The 15,286-nt window shown below is 40.5% G+C and overlaps 1 protein-coding gene across 3 annotated transcripts; it reads right to left on the reverse strand.

Annotated features, from left to right (window-relative positions):
* Nucleotides 1–1,130: 1,130 nt before the first annotated feature.
* Nucleotides 1,131–14,879, reverse strand: LOC124299913 (anaphase-promoting complex subunit 11-like). 3 transcript variants are annotated; one of them, XM_046753352.1, is made up of 4 exons: nt 14,666–14,879; nt 14,259–14,378; nt 13,382–13,515; nt 4,690–4,825 (listed from the first exon to the last, which is right to left on the reverse strand). In XM_046753352.1, the coding sequence occupies exons 1-3, from the start codon at nt 14,682–14,684 to the stop codon at nt 13,400–13,402; spliced, it is 255 nt and encodes an 84-aa protein (XP_046609308.1). In that variant the 5' UTR covers nt 14,685–14,879; the 3' UTR covers nt 4,690–4,825; nt 13,382–13,399. The 3 variants fall into 3 exon arrangements, with proteins under 3 accessions (XP_046609307.1, XP_046609306.1, XP_046609308.1); XM_046753351.1 differs by lacking the exons at nt 13,382–13,515; nt 14,259–14,378; nt 14,666–14,879 and adding exons at nt 1,131–2,401; nt 7,172–8,848 and having other exon boundaries at nt 4,585–4,825; XM_046753350.1 differs by lacking the exons at nt 13,382–13,515; nt 14,259–14,378; nt 14,666–14,879 and adding exons at nt 3,532–4,522; nt 7,172–8,848 and having other exon boundaries at nt 4,585–4,825.
* Nucleotides 14,880–15,286: the final 407 nt, after the last annotated feature.

A 15,286-nucleotide genomic window follows, 5' to 3' on the forward strand; every position in this document is an offset into this window, starting at 1 on the left:
GGGCCCGCGCCCTTCCATCGGGCCCGTTTTACTACGTACGGTTCTCGGCCCTCGTACCCACGCCGAGCTGAGAGAACCGGGCTCGCAACTCACCGCGTATACACGCACAACAAGAGGCAGGCGCGTAGGTACGATACGTTATACGCACTGCCCAGTCTCTCGAAATGGAACAACGGTATTTGTGAAAGGTCATATAATATGGGCACTTATATATGCGTGTATAGGCGTATGTGCGCGGATCATCGCACACGGCCGTATCTCGACACTGGGACTCCACTTTACGTTCAGCGTGTGTGTTTTATTTAAATACCGCATGGTTTGTCATCCTTGTTGTTTCTGTTTCTCCTTGTTATTCTTCTTGTTTTTCACGGTACCGTGCATACAAGTTATTACTTATTATTAAAACATCGTGTACGTACTATGCGATATTATTTTATGTAACAAATCAAGTATCGTATAAAAGATTATCCAAGAAATATATATATCGTTGAGTTATAATTTAATTTAAGTTAGGTCGGTTTATATATTATACACTGCGGTATATCATCATTACTATTAGTGTACGTTATAAGGAATCAGCTTTATTATACGTAATCCTCCAGAGCACCGTGAGGGATTATCATGCGATTACTTGGAGCGATGATTACGATGTTATATTATATATTGTAAATTTGATCACTTTTTAGGTTCATCGATGCAGTGAATGTCAAATGGTTTCATCGAAGATAATTGGAAATCAATAAGCATGGTGCAGCAAAGATTATTGCATGTTTTGATTGTCAGATTCAGGATTAGTGCGAGCACTGAGAACCTCAAGATTTGGATTTGGATTGAAAAGTCAGTTTAGGAGAGAAATTAATAAATAAAAATACAATTGTACAATATATTCGATTTAAAGAATCGCTACGAAATAATCATATGAAATTAAAAATATTTTACAATACCGTATCCGTGGTGTTAAACTGCAACAATGGGTACAAATTAAAGCGGATGATAATTCTTCATCCGTGCGACGTTTGTGAATTGGATTTTTTTAGTTTACTCGGAATCGTAACTGTTTTGTAAATAAATACGCCGTATTGTGTACTCATTGTTGCAATGAAAAAGACATTTACTTATAAAGCCGTGTCGAATTAGTCTCACTAGCGATTGAGCCGGGACAAACAAACGCGTCGTTGTTTTTTTTTTTTTTTTTTGTTTTTTTTTTTCAAGGAAATAAAGAGCGAGCATTCACGTTGCCGAAAAAAGTAAGCGAGGAAAATTTACATCGCGCCGAATGACCGAAGAGTAGGTATGATATGTACCTCCTCACCTGACGGTCGTGATGCGAATACGTAAATAAACCGACGAAAATACACCCGTAAAATACCTACGGTTAAAAATTCACGGAGCGTATTAAACTTACCGGACTCCACGGTCTTATTGCGTACTCTCACGAATATCAAAACGGTACAAATTTCGCGCGACGTACACGTTCTTCCTAGCTCATTATATTCTATGCTCTTGTTCGGCAAAAGCGGATGGTTTGAAATTGAAGATAAAAAAAAAAATAAATAAAAATAAATAAAAACGACGCTTTGATCGTCCCGCATGTGCATCATCTTCCTCATCTCGCGCGATAAATATCCGAGAATGTACGCTGCTCGTAATTTTGTATTGTAATATTGAGATCAGCATCGTTATCTGTCGATTTTGAAAAAAAAATAAAATATTTTTCATCCGAAGGAAAATTCGCCCCATGTCGAACGCTCGCAATCAACAGACAAAAACGACAAAAAAAAAAAAAGAAAAATTGAGTCACACGCATCTCCTCACACACGCGATTTGTCATCGTGTACAAATATATTCCTGACAACGGTGCAACGGGTGATTAAAAAATAACAATAATTATTATTATTACGTATTATTTTTGTGGAAAGAAGGAAGAAAGTTTCCGAAGGGCAACGTCGATAAGATAACAGCGCGTACATGGTTCGTGTCTTTAGTTTATATAATATATATATATATATATATATATATATATATATATAAGTTTTCCTTCGTTTTCTCTCTGCTTTGCAAGTCTTTAATTCTTTAACTATTATCATTATCATTATTATAATTATCGTTATCGTTATGTTATTGTCATCATCATTTATACGGCGCCGTACTCTTCGCTCGAGGGTGAGTCGTTTCTCGGCGGGGGTCTCGGCGCCCTGTGGTGATGACTGACGGGGGGCGGCCTCCTGGGGTGCGGCGGTGGATGGCTACCGTAAGAGGTATCGTCGCCCTCTTCGCTGCTCGGCGACGGGGATGGTGCTCGGTCGTCTTGTTCTTGAAGAAGTTGTCGAAACTCCTGGATCGACTCGTTCAACGACCAAAGCTGGGAGAGCAGCGAGAGGTCGAGTTGACGCAGGCCGAACTGTGCTCATAAAAAAAAATAAATCTCTCTATCTAATAAAAAAGTTCTGAACAAATGAACGGGTAAAAAAGATTATAATAAAAATAGTATAAAGAAGATTATAATAACAATAGTATAAAAAAGATTATAATAACAATAGTATACGCATGAAGTTGGCGGTGGGGTGAGATGCCGAAAACAAAACAAAAAGCATCTAGCAAACAAAACTTCCTTTGACAGCTGTCATCGGCTGTTTATGACAGTCTTTGACATATATTTTTATAGGTATCTGTTTCTGACACGCAAAAAATAAACATGCAAACGATAATTATCAAGATGATTCCCGACACGGGAATTGTCTTTTTAAATAAAAAAAAAATTAAACAAACAAACAAACAAACAAACATCAACATTCGTTACTTCGTGAACATGTTTTTTTCATCAGGAGTCTGTGTATCTTTCATAATCCAGGTTTGTGAGTGAATGATCGTTGTTATGCTTTTGATAGTATATTAATTAGCTCGAGACTGTCTTTTTCGATCAATTCTCGGCCTTTACCTCATTCCTTTCATGTACTGATATATGTCTGGACGCGGTGTTTGAAAAAATATAAAGCCGAAAAAGAAATATATATTAATAATATATATGTGTGATAAAATTCTGTCGAGATGTAGAAACGAACGTGAACGCAATACGGTAGAATACTTAAACGAGACAACGTTACGCTTGCCGATGATATGGAAATCAGTTTTACAGCCGACCATGGACTTTGTGCTTGTAGTTACTTGTTCGTCGTGCATGCCCGCACACGTTAGGAATTCGAGGAATCATTTTAAAAGTCTCTTTATATATAGATTTCGAGTCCGCGACATTCTGAGCTTATTATACCAAACATACGACTGTGTGTGTATGTTTGAAAAGTAAACTGTTAGAACGATCATCGTAGTTTATACTCGTGACTTGACCATCGTTTTTGAATCATAAACATTTCTACTCTCAACCATTAAGAATTATGTCGATTAAAATTTTTATATTAAATTTATTTAATTTGTTTTCAAACCTTCATCCTTGCTGACTATATATATATATATATATATATTTTTTTTTTCGTCAACTTGGAATTTAATTTCTCAGGCACGTTGGATCGAGACGTGTGATAACCGTTCGATATTTGGGAATACCCGAATGCGAACGAAGGATTTAAATCGGAGCGTAATTCTGAAACCAGGTGCAGAGATAGGCTCCAACGGAACGAACATAGATTCTAATCTACGATCCCCTATAATTCCTGCTAGGTGACAGTTTGCTGACGGCTATCGTGTAACAGAATCCGATTGATTTAATAGAATCGCGAACATCCCTCTCCGCAGCAACTGTTGGGGTTTCATTTGCTGAACGAAATAATTACGTAAGCTATCATTCTTACACCAGCGGTTAATTCGTGCCGGTGTGACTCGCGACGATAAATACTGATTTCTGGGTAAAAACGATACCGTGCGATATGAATTTGCTTATTGTTAGATCTAAATATAGAATTGTGAAAACGTGGCGGAGGTCAGAGACTCTCTTCTCTTGACGCGGCTCCGCATTTCCTGCGGGAACGTTTAGATTCCGTTGTATATAAAATTGACTGCCAAGAGCGTTTTATACGTATATAAGTTGAAAAGTAAAATCGTGACTCCGTACGCGTTCGGTTCTGTACACACCGGAGCAGACTTCGAACGTATCCCGAGTTTATTTATCGTGGGAATATACCGCGAGACCATGGATACCGTCTTGCGTACCGCAGAGGTGTACGGGTGTATAAACTTGTGGCCGAATGAAAGGAAGAAGAGACGACGAGAGTGAGAGAAAGAGAGAGAAAAATGTATAGAGAAAAAGAGACGCAAGTGAAGCAGCGAGAGGCGCGTCAAGAGTTTGTGGGCATAATATAAGGCGAGGGAGGGTCACGCCTGAGGGAATGTGACGCCGTGGGAGTGGCACTCTCTGCGTTATGTGTTTCTGCTGCGTGTCTGGATTCTCTATTATTTCGACCACCCCCCATGCGTGTACCGCGATTTTTGAGCGCTCCTGCCGCGTGACGATCGTCCAATCGATTACAGGATCCTCGACAGAGTGACAAACCTTACTCCGCACGTCCTGCTGTATGATAAATAAAAGCGATTTTCGTTAGCATGGAAGAATAAAGAACACGGGGCTCGTACCATTTCTCTCCTAAGCTTTGCCAGCTGGGTGTCAAGGGTGGTCAGTTGTCGACCCTGTGGCGATGGTCGACCCCCGACTCCTGGGGATGTTCTTGCCCCGCGTTGCGGCCTGCTGGACGACCTCGCGGGTGGCGGTGGCGGCTCGTTTCCGTCTCTGTTGGTGCTCAGGTTGAATCCGCTCAAGCTTCTCGGCAAGGGAGGCAATCCTTGCAGAGTCGACATGGCTATTTTTTCTTTTATGCTGAAAGAAACGATTGGTGGTCTTTATAAACGTGGCAATGATGGGTTGAGATTTCCTTATACGTCAGGGTTTGGGTTTTCCTTTTCATTCAGGTTCAACAATTTTCACCGAATCGAAGTAATTAACATTATTTCAGCACTAAAGCCCCCAAGATATCAGTTAACGTATATTAACTTTCTTTCTTCGATAATTCTTTCATCATACCTTTTCAAAACGCTGAATATTCTGTATTTTGATAGAATTTTTCCTTTCGTTTCGACCAAAGATTTCATAATACAGCGGAAACGCATAACGGTGTAGAACTTCAAAATTATCTAATTATACATTTAGGTGAAACTTTATTAACTCAAGCTTTCGAGATTGAAAATTAGCGTCGAATTATAAGACGTATACAAACTCTACGGATCAATTTAATCGATCTAAATTCTTCAAATGTAACCTATTACAAAAAATCATTGTATAAAACTTTCAATGAAATATTTCTGACTGTCTATTGACAGCCCATTTTTTTTCCTAGTATACAATCTCATGATCGTCGATATCTCGGAATCTATATACATACACGTCCTGTTATCGCGTCTCGGATATTCCACGTCGCTGACAGGTTTGAATTTCATAGTACATACAACAGAAATGAGTGCAGCAAGTCTCTGAAACGTGGGTAGATAAGTATATGCTCCGTTATAATTCATAGGCATGTATATCGACCGTGTATGTAAGACAATGCGCTAAAATTTACATTCAATTTTCAACCGTGAACGAATTCAACGCCCACTGATGCAGCTGCAGACAGGCGGTTTCATGCGACCTATAAGATCACCTGCTAATATGCATTTGTCGTTCCTTGTCAACAATGAAATTGTACTAGAACAAACGGAAAGGAATGTACGTCTTATTACTGCAGAAGTCTACCTAGCTTGTACTCGTGTATAAAAACCACCATCGCTAGCATAATGCAAGGCTTTGAATATTTTATTTCCATTGTGCGGAAAAGTACATCAATTAGAAGTGTTCAAGTTACCGTTCTGTAGAAAAAAAAAAAAAAAAAATCAAGTGTTTTCAAACTCTTCAAACACGATTCAGAATTGAAAATAAATTGGAGATTAAAGCAGTATGGAGAAAAAGGCTGGCAAGGAGTCGGTTAATTTTTTCTCCTCAAATCTTTTCAAATTTATCTTAAGAAGAAAATAGGTGCCTTTCTGCAACGAGACGTCGCGATATAAAAATCCTTCGATTTACGTAGTAATTCTCGAGACCGCGACAGCGTTTTTCGCCATCCCGAAAGTGGAAATCCGCCGATTCAACTCTTTACCGTTCGTTCGTTCGTTCGTTCAGCAAGGCAATTTGCTTCGCCGTCCACGCACGGAACGATTTGCGGTTTGTCATCGAGCATGAATTTGTAGGTATTCACTGTTTTGCACTCGTGTGTCATTACTGTTGTTGTTATAAATTCGTTGCGGAACGAGTATCTCCTAACCATCATCAGCCACTGACACAATCCTCGGAGCGGTACATCGTATCTGCAAACCTCATCCGGCTGTTGAGTGGTGTATACATGTCGCATATACTTATATGCGTACGCATAAAATCCATGCATACAAACATCTCCATCAAAATGAATTACCAGTCTCAGAAAAAGGAAGAAGAAAAAAACGGAACGTAAAAAGAAGGAGAAACGCTTCAGCCTTGTCGAGCGTTGCATAACGTGACAGTAAATCAGTGACTCATAATCAGTCACCGAGGAAGCTATGTATACATATATACATCAACATCGAGTCTTCAAATCTCAAACCCTCTGAAGCATGCTGATTTTTTCTTCTCGCAATAATATCATAATTAATCCAGTCAATAGAGACTAAAAAAGTTTTCGGCCGAGAAAAGGTGACGAAGAGATAATTTTGGTACGTGTTATTTGGTTTCGTGCCCCGATGAAAAATTCAAGATTTCGACCTGGGGGGGGGGGCGCCATCTTGGATTAAAGGTCTTGGGTTGTTTTTTTCAAAATAGTTCCTCAACGGTCGATCCTACGAAAAAAATGTCTAACACAGATTCGAAGACGCCTGAATCCCCAAAATTTTTTGTACAAACACTTTTGTGTAAGTCTGATTTGTAACGAGTTATTTTGAAAAAAACAACGTTTAATCCTTTAATCCAAGACGGCGGATCGCCCCGACCCAAACACTCCTAGGTCGAAAGCTTTGATTTTTCATCGGAGCCCGGAACTAGATAACACACATAAAAATTATCTCCACACCACCTTTTGTCGGACAAAAATGCCCATTGACCGGACTAAATTCCCGGCGATAATAATTGCCGAGAAAATGAACCGTGGCTTGTATAATCTACCTAGTGAAATCGAAGGCGGTGATCATCATCTCCTCGTCCTCGTCGAAGTAGCCAAACCCGTTGATCCTATCCTCCGTCGATTCGGTCAGAGCGACCCCTTCGTCGTTGACCTCGTCGCCCGAGAGGGTGATCTTAGTCGACGAATATCTAACCCCAGCCTCGAGCCAGTCCTCGTGTTGAATATTGACTTTATCGTCGAAGGCGACGCGTCTCGATTCGGGCTGATCATCGACGACGACAACGGTGGCGCAGTCGTCGCCGCTTGATATAGTGCTCGAGGAAGACCTCCGTGGTCCTTCAACGACTTCCTCGCGCTTATCGTCGACAGTGGTAACGTTCTTGGCCGCATCCATCTCCGCGGACTCCTTCAAAGCCTCGTCCGCATCCTCCGGCCTCGATTCCTTCGATTCCGAACGCGGTACACGGACCTGCGTATTCTGTGCTTCGAAGACCACCGCGCCATTGACGACCTGTATGTGCCTCTGGTTTTTGAACTTTGGCGCGGCGCTTTTCTCGCTCTCACTGCTGCTGCTGCCGCCGCCGGTCCCCGTTCTCGGCACATGGATAGGCGCGGGTCGTTTCAGAGGCTGCTGAATCGTTCCTCTCAATTTCCCGTCGCCCCTTTCACTCGTCGCAGGCGTTACTGCCTTGCCGCCTCCGAGTCGTTGGAGGTTCTGGTCCCGCGGGTTCGCCGCCCGTTCATCTCGCTGCTGACGATCGTCTTCCGCACTCCTAACAGACGTCGGCGACGTCGCGGACTCGTAAACAACGGTCCTCCCGGCTCGCCATGGCTTCGTATCCGGCGGCGGCGGCGCTTGTCTAGTCGGACACGGAGGCCTCGGTGACCTCTTAAGCGCCTCGGCTACGACCTGACGACTCGGTCTAGGCGGTACGGGGGGTGGATGAGGCCTGGGGGTGGCGGCGAGTTGCATTTCCGGTGGAGTTCCTTGTTCAATTTCCGTTCGAAACAGTCCCAGTTTCTTATTTCGCCTTCTTCTTTGCAAAACTTACGACAACCTTGTTGGCGGTGCATCACCTGCCCCTGCAGGCCGCTTGGAAGACCAGGGGAATTTCATAATCCCGATAAACTACATGACTCTGGTGTGGAGATAATTTCCTCCTCCTCTTTCGAGGCAGGCTTTGCACACCTTACAAGTTCTTACCGGCCAACGTCTCACAGCACACGCGAGTACAAGAAACTACCGACGAACACAGTCTTCATTTCGCTCAATCGTCGATCACCGACAAGTGTATAACAACCTGAACTTCCCCAGGTTTTTAGAAAACTAAGGAAAAAACGCGACTGCGATTACCGATCCGATTAGATAACCGCGAGATAACGGTTTCTGATGCAGGTGGCCGGGTATCTCCCGAGGCAAAATTATCTGAAAAATGTGGACGAAGTTCGTTTCATAAGATTCCAGAATCGGCGTAGAGTGGAATCCTCCTCTTCTTGCACAATAATCGAGGCACGAAAAACGACGCAAAAATAATGGAAACGACGTAGAATAATAAAAATGAGGGAAGGAACACTGCAATATTATTACGTTATAAAGCGAGAAAACACGAGCGGCAATTTTTAAGGAAAAAGAGAAGATAATCGCGCCGTTGTTACCGGTTTCTATCACACGACGCACACAACGTCCTTGTAAGTGTTCGGTGCGACGGAGAGACCGCGACTGAGGGATCCGACAACGATTCTCCGAGGTTTTTCAGGGGCGGGGGGGGGGGGGGGGGGGTGGAGAGGGGGCGGGAGGCGAACCACGTGACTCCCGATCGCGGTGTTAGGCGTCAGGTAGCCGCTCTGTGTTTCTCCGTTCCAACGATCGGCGTTCGTTTACTATACCGAGCTTATCCCACCATTTAACGCGGTGATTATGCCATGCTTGCGATTCTGCGGCAGTCAATACGCGATGCGTTACGAGCACCTGCGGCCATATGCAGCGGGTGAAACAGCAGGGATCTTCGAAATGCGCTCGACTGAACGACCGGTAACTTCCCGCGATCGGGGCTCTGGAAATAGGACGTATGGGGGTGAGGGACAGATCGTTAAATGGGCGGATAATCGAGGGGTTAGATTATAGATTTTTCAAACGACGGAGAATTTAATTCCTCGGATTGTAAAGTACAGAACGACAAGGTGTGTGCATGGCACAGGTGCGATCGTCGGGATGAATATGAATATATTATGTCAAGCCGAAAAGTAAAAAAGAATCTGTCAAATTCTTAGGGTTATAGATCTTGACTTTTCTCCATACTTCGACTTTATATATTTCGATATTATATGGTATGGATTTTTATGTTTCTGAAAATTTGGTACTGTGAAACGTCTATTGTGTAGCCATTCTACTCTTTTATCTACACTCAGATATGGGCAGTATACAAAAAAAAAAAAAAAAATCGTGTGGAATTAAATGACTCAATAAAAAAGTTTACCCAAAGTTTTGACCCTTGGGTGGCTAAGCAGTCGGTGTTCCGTTTGTATGTGAATAAATTGTTTATTAGACTGATTTTGATAACGTTTTACAAAAAAAAAAAAAAATGCATGAAACGAGCAGAACATTCCACTTCAATTAAACCATTATTTAAATTATTTACATAAACTAAGAAGAACGCGATGTGAACAATAAACATTCACTCGTGATCACGATGATCTTTGTGGTTATGGCAGCAACGAACGGAGAGAATGTACAGTAATGTACATAAATGAGTTCCCAGTGGTTCGCTATTCTTTTCTTTTTTTTTTTTTTTTTATCCAAACTGAAACAAGCTTTCTTTTTGTAAAAATTTTAAGTATTTATGACCAACGTGTCGTTTGTTTCTCCTGTTACTTGCGACGCTAAGTCACTGGCACATAAAATCTGCTTAGAAGGGAAACTGGTTCCAGTTTTGATTCCAAAAAAAAAGAATACTGAGCCACTGGAAACCCATTAATGAACATTACTGTACGACTTATACAGCAGAAAAAAACAACAATAACAGCAACAAAAACGTACAATCATTCGTATTGGGGTATTCGATCTACAGATTTAGTACTTTCATCGCGTTAAGATGTACTTCTGTAAATAAATATACATTTAATTATTCGTTTTTATTTTTTAACTTAATTGTCAGCATATCTGACGCGACATCAGCGCCGTTTACCGGTGGCTAAACTTCCACATTCGGTATCGCTCTTGCAAGTTATCGAGCTTCTACTGTATGCTCTGTGGGGTTGCGTTTGAGGAGAGTAAGGCTGATTCATATATGGTGCATGCACGTGTTTGTGACGGCGGGCTTGTATTGTGATGTTACAGACTAGACTGCATAGGAATCGGGCACCGGGGTCGATGGAGTTACGTAAACGTGCAATACCGATCATAACAATCATTCCAAGCGCATACGACGCTAGTGTTATATGTATGTGTATGTACGATGTAAAAAATATGTACATTACTTTCGTGAGTCTCAATTACCTCGATATTCACGCGCCTATCACCTTGCTGCGATTTCGAGAGATTATTTAAATATACATGTGACTTGTTGAAACCGCATTTTAAACACATACGCGTATAGTTTTTCGAAATGTCTTTTCTGTATGTTCACTTTTCCTTCTGTTCTTCAGTACCTTTTATTGGTATGTACGTCTATTGCGAGCTAAGAGAAAATGTAATGAAAACTCGTCGTGCTTGTTTATTCAATTCAGATTTTTGAACTGATTTTCGATCTTTGTTTCAACAATGATTTATACATCTCGTTTGTTCAGTATTCCGTTAAAATTCCAAGAGAGTAGGGGGGAAAAATTGTTCCGAACTGTTTCAGGCAGAGTTAAAATATAAAAATTGACTATCTGTACTATTATGTTGGTATGCCGCTACTATTGTTTCTAGCAGCAGGCAGTGTGGACCAATTGAATTAGCAATAAACCTTATAGGTTGATAAACTACGATTATCGATCTTTTTTTATCGCGTGAAAGCGCACAGCATTAAGGATTTTTTATTGAACGGTGTAATTGTCTGTATCCTAAAATGATTGGAAATCATTCTTCGAAAGATAGCTATATCGCGTTGTAACGCAAGTTATAACTAGTAAAATAATCCTCAATATTTCATAGCAACATAAAAAAAACAAACAGTCACGTGTCGCACAATTTGCTGATTTTCCTCGACATAATGATCGCGGAATATTAGTCAATCGCTGGCAATGTAAGGCTAATTTTGCAATTTGCAATGTGAACAAATGCAGACACAAAGAGGTGTCAGTTATCTTATTGTACGTATAATACCCAAGTACTTCGGTTATAAACTGCGGAGCTGATGACTTGACGAGTAAATATCCGGTCAGTGTGCGTATGTATGTATGTATGCATGTATATAGCATAAAAATACATCTGGAGCAAAAATCGCGTCTGACTCAATGTCGCTTGTGGTCAGATAAGCTGAACTCGAGGTCCAGGCTGACGATGAGTCAAATCGATCCGGTACTGTATTCAGTATTGGACTGATTGAGCCTTCCGGTTTAAGTTCTATTTAATCAAATCGACAAGGTGGATTCACAATTCATTATTTCATCGAAATACATAACGTATGTTTATTATTACAGGCGTGCGATTAATGAAACGCGGTCATCGAAGCCGTTTACATACATATCCACGTGTATTAATTGTGTGCCTTTATATACTGGTAAAGTACAGGCCGGGACGAAAGTTGATTTACAAGTAATTGACCATTTTAAGAATCCGTTCAACGTCATCGCGGAAAGCAAGACTTTAACGTTTTCTATGTCTACGCGTGTATCACTTTTACATTTTTCTCTGCGCGGAGTGAAATTCTATGAACTAGGCATGCACTTCTGCTTGCAGGAAAAAGGAGCTTAATATACTTGGAAGCACATAGTTAAATTCTTATCGGTTCGTTGCGAGTTCTGTAAAGCTTAGTTATAATACAGAGTAGACATTTATCGTATATAATTTGTCGATGAGAATCTCGTCATGTGTAATCTAGACGACGTTTTCGAGTCTAACTTTATAAGTTTATAACAAGTGGTGATTCAGCAGCATATTCCTCGAGCTATCTAAGATTAAATCTCGGATTTAATTGCAGCGTGGATCAAATGACGCTGCGCATGCGGATATTTTCGTTGCGCATACGACAGATTTCTCTAAAACTAGCACACGAATTGATGAATGTATTGTGTAATTCATAGAAGCGATTGTCGATAAAAGTAGATTTGTACAATTAGTTGCTTGTATTTCGTTTTGATCGAAGGTTCGAAACTTCGGGCAAATAAAAATTCGCGTCTCTGAGAATTATGAAAATATATCATTATTTGAATGAAATACCAATTTGCATTATTGGCAACATAGCTGATTGTGAGTCGGTGCGATTGAAATTTAGCACACAATTCTCGACTAGTATTGAGTAAAAAAAAATTCACAAGATATACTGCAAATTATATTTCTTCAAAAATAAATTGAGTTACCCAACAGTTTAAAGAGTTCACGCTTTGAATAACACAGCAATCACTGCAGGTATTCGACATTTTCAAGCCACAATTTTTAATGCCTTTAGTGTAAAAAAATACATTACATATTATGCGAGAAACGAAACGGCTGCTTGAAAGTTGTGAGAATTAGGTTTGCGAATCGTACCCGCGGCATGTAGTAACGCGAACGAAAGGAAACGAACGGAAATATTGCGAAATAGTTTTCCCCCCCCGCTGCTAATTCTAACAAAAAAAATTTCTCACTCCTCTCGGTTAGCGCGAAAGTATAGTATGCCTACAAGTAGGTATAACGGTTAAAAGATGGATTCCTCGTCGATATCGACGATTAATGAATCCAGGGTAATTAGAATACACAAATTACCACGCTAATTCGTTTGATAATTAATTCGCTAATTAGTCTTGAACGATCACGTTATAGAAACGATAAGAACACAATGCATAATACATGTCTGATGTATTTTTGTTATTGTATCCAACTGATTAACTTATAATATTGTAACCGAATTGCATTGTTACTATTTTTGCTGCATAGATATTGATCAGGATGATACAGGTCTGTGATATGGATCACTTGTCACGTGCGCAATGAACGTCGATTCGATTTACACCATTATGAAACGAATGTTACGGTTTGCTTTCCTAGAACCCTTCAATAATGTAGAGAAAATGAAAGCTTAAAATCTGTGTGAATGATAGAGCGAAAAGCTTGACCAATCGGTTCTTACCTATACGATTTGCGGTATTTACTCCTTGAATTTCCACTCCTGGCGACACATGGGGCAGAGGTGACTTGTCTGCTGCGAGTGCAGCCACTTCATGATGCAGTGGATGTGAAAACAATGCGAGCACTGGCCCCACACTTGAACGAAAAATTAATCAGTGAGAAAACTCTGGAATAATGAGAAACAGGCGATCGTTAAAAAATGATTCGCAATGATGTGGCGGCGACTATTGCTGCTCGTGCTTATGCAGTTTACCGTTAAACCGAACGTTTCGCCGTCCTATCCGGAAGTAAGCTAAAATCGTTCCGTAAGCATCGTAATCGAGCTCCGCGCTATACATGTAACATATGTATACATACACAATATGTACGTAGTTCAACTGGAACGAATTTTATGCGGATCGATATTTGCCGCCGTTTACCGCGCAGATGCGAACACGGACCTATGACGACAGTTTTAGGATTGTTTGGTTCTGAATTTGAAATCATCCTGCGGAATCTTGGTTCTAGATTGAATATCGTAAATAATTATAAGCCAATTTTTTTTATTTCTATACATGTTAGTCGTACGCGAGAGAAAAGGTCATTTGCATACTTTGAAACGTCGATTGCATTGGAATTGTGATAGTCCAATTAGTAATATTTATGTCTCTCGATTATAATTAAAGCCATCGTTATGCGTGCGATCGTTGATTTATTTGAAAATTAGTGTATTAAATTTTTTATTTCTGTTGATTCGATTGATTGATAATCGTTGTTAACGAATGTATAATTCTGTGACGATGTATGGAATATGTAGCGCGATGATATACCTAGTTAATAATAATGGTTTTAGTGAAAATTTAAACATTCTTTGAGAGCAGACCAATAATTATACATACCTAAAGGGCAATCGTCGCCGGGTATTTTGCAATCTGGGCAGCTGGCATCGAATGGCATTCGGCAAATGCCGCAGTTGTCGTCGTTCGCTATCCAACGCCAAGTAGCAACGCCCGTCCAACCTAAACAATAACAGATGACCGATTTGTTTACGATACGTCAGAAACACATGGAAATTCAAAATCCGGCGGTAAGGCGAAAAAATTATTCGTCTCAAAATAGCCGACGTTGCCTTCATCGACGGTTAAAGTTCTTGGTTATAGTTATGCGCATGTATAATATTCTATTATTAACCCGGCACAGCGAGATTATCGAATGGTAATAAACCTCGACGATAATAAATAAACAGAATAAATTACATGTTGAGGTTATGTTGCGATTTTCGAGTTGAGGGAAATTGCGTACTTACTTTTGATCGTAACTTTCATGTTTTACATCACATTCAAAAAATAACTAGGACTCCACACTATTCCCGTAAATAGATAGGCAAGTTTTTTTTCAATAGACGAGTGAGTAAAAATAACGAATTACGTAGCTTGGATGATGTATGAATAACCGCCACGATTTTACGGTTCTCGTCGCGACGGCCGTCCGAGTCAGCTGACGGATTCTTATTGCTGAATTCAATTTCTCGCACGAGGGACATACGAGCATTGAATCTGGAAAGGTGCTGCCATCTGCTGGCTCAAACTAGAAGGCGTGCCGGGTGACGTCACGATTTACCGGTAAGGCAGATTCCAATTCCACGGTCATTTGAATAGTTGAAATTGTAGAAATTATTCTTTTACTTCAAATCAAATTTAAGCATGCGTGCTTCTATGACGTTTAAGTAGAAATGAATCATGATCAATTTCAAGTTGAAAAAAGTTTTAAATTGGTGAAGGAACTTATCGCAAATCAAACTTACAATTAGATTCAAAAATTTGATGTTGGTTAGTTCGGTTCGGAAGAATTTGAAATTGTTACTCACAAAGTCTGAAGTTACAATAAAATGGAAAGGAAATCCTTAGTCGAGTATTCCGTGGCCTCG

This window comes from Neodiprion virginianus, chromosome 3, assembly GCF_021901495.1.
Source record: "Neodiprion virginianus isolate iyNeoVirg1 chromosome 3, iyNeoVirg1.1, whole genome shotgun sequence".
Taxonomy (NCBI): domain Eukaryota; kingdom Metazoa; phylum Arthropoda; class Insecta; order Hymenoptera; family Diprionidae; genus Neodiprion; species Neodiprion virginianus.

Coding starts and splice junctions, on each gene's coding strand:
- LOC124299913 (XM_046753350.1), bottom strand. CDS start 8,103: ATGCAACTCGCCGCCACCCCCAGGCCTCATCCACCCCCCGTACCGCCT. Junction 4,826..7,171: donor ACCGCCTTCGATTTCACTAG/GTAGATTATACA, acceptor CGTTTCTTTCAG/CATAAAAGAAAAAATAGCCA. Junction 4,523..4,584: donor CAAAGCTTAGGAGAGAAATG/GTACGAGCCCCG, acceptor TTTATCATACAG/CAGGACGTGCGGAGTAAGGT.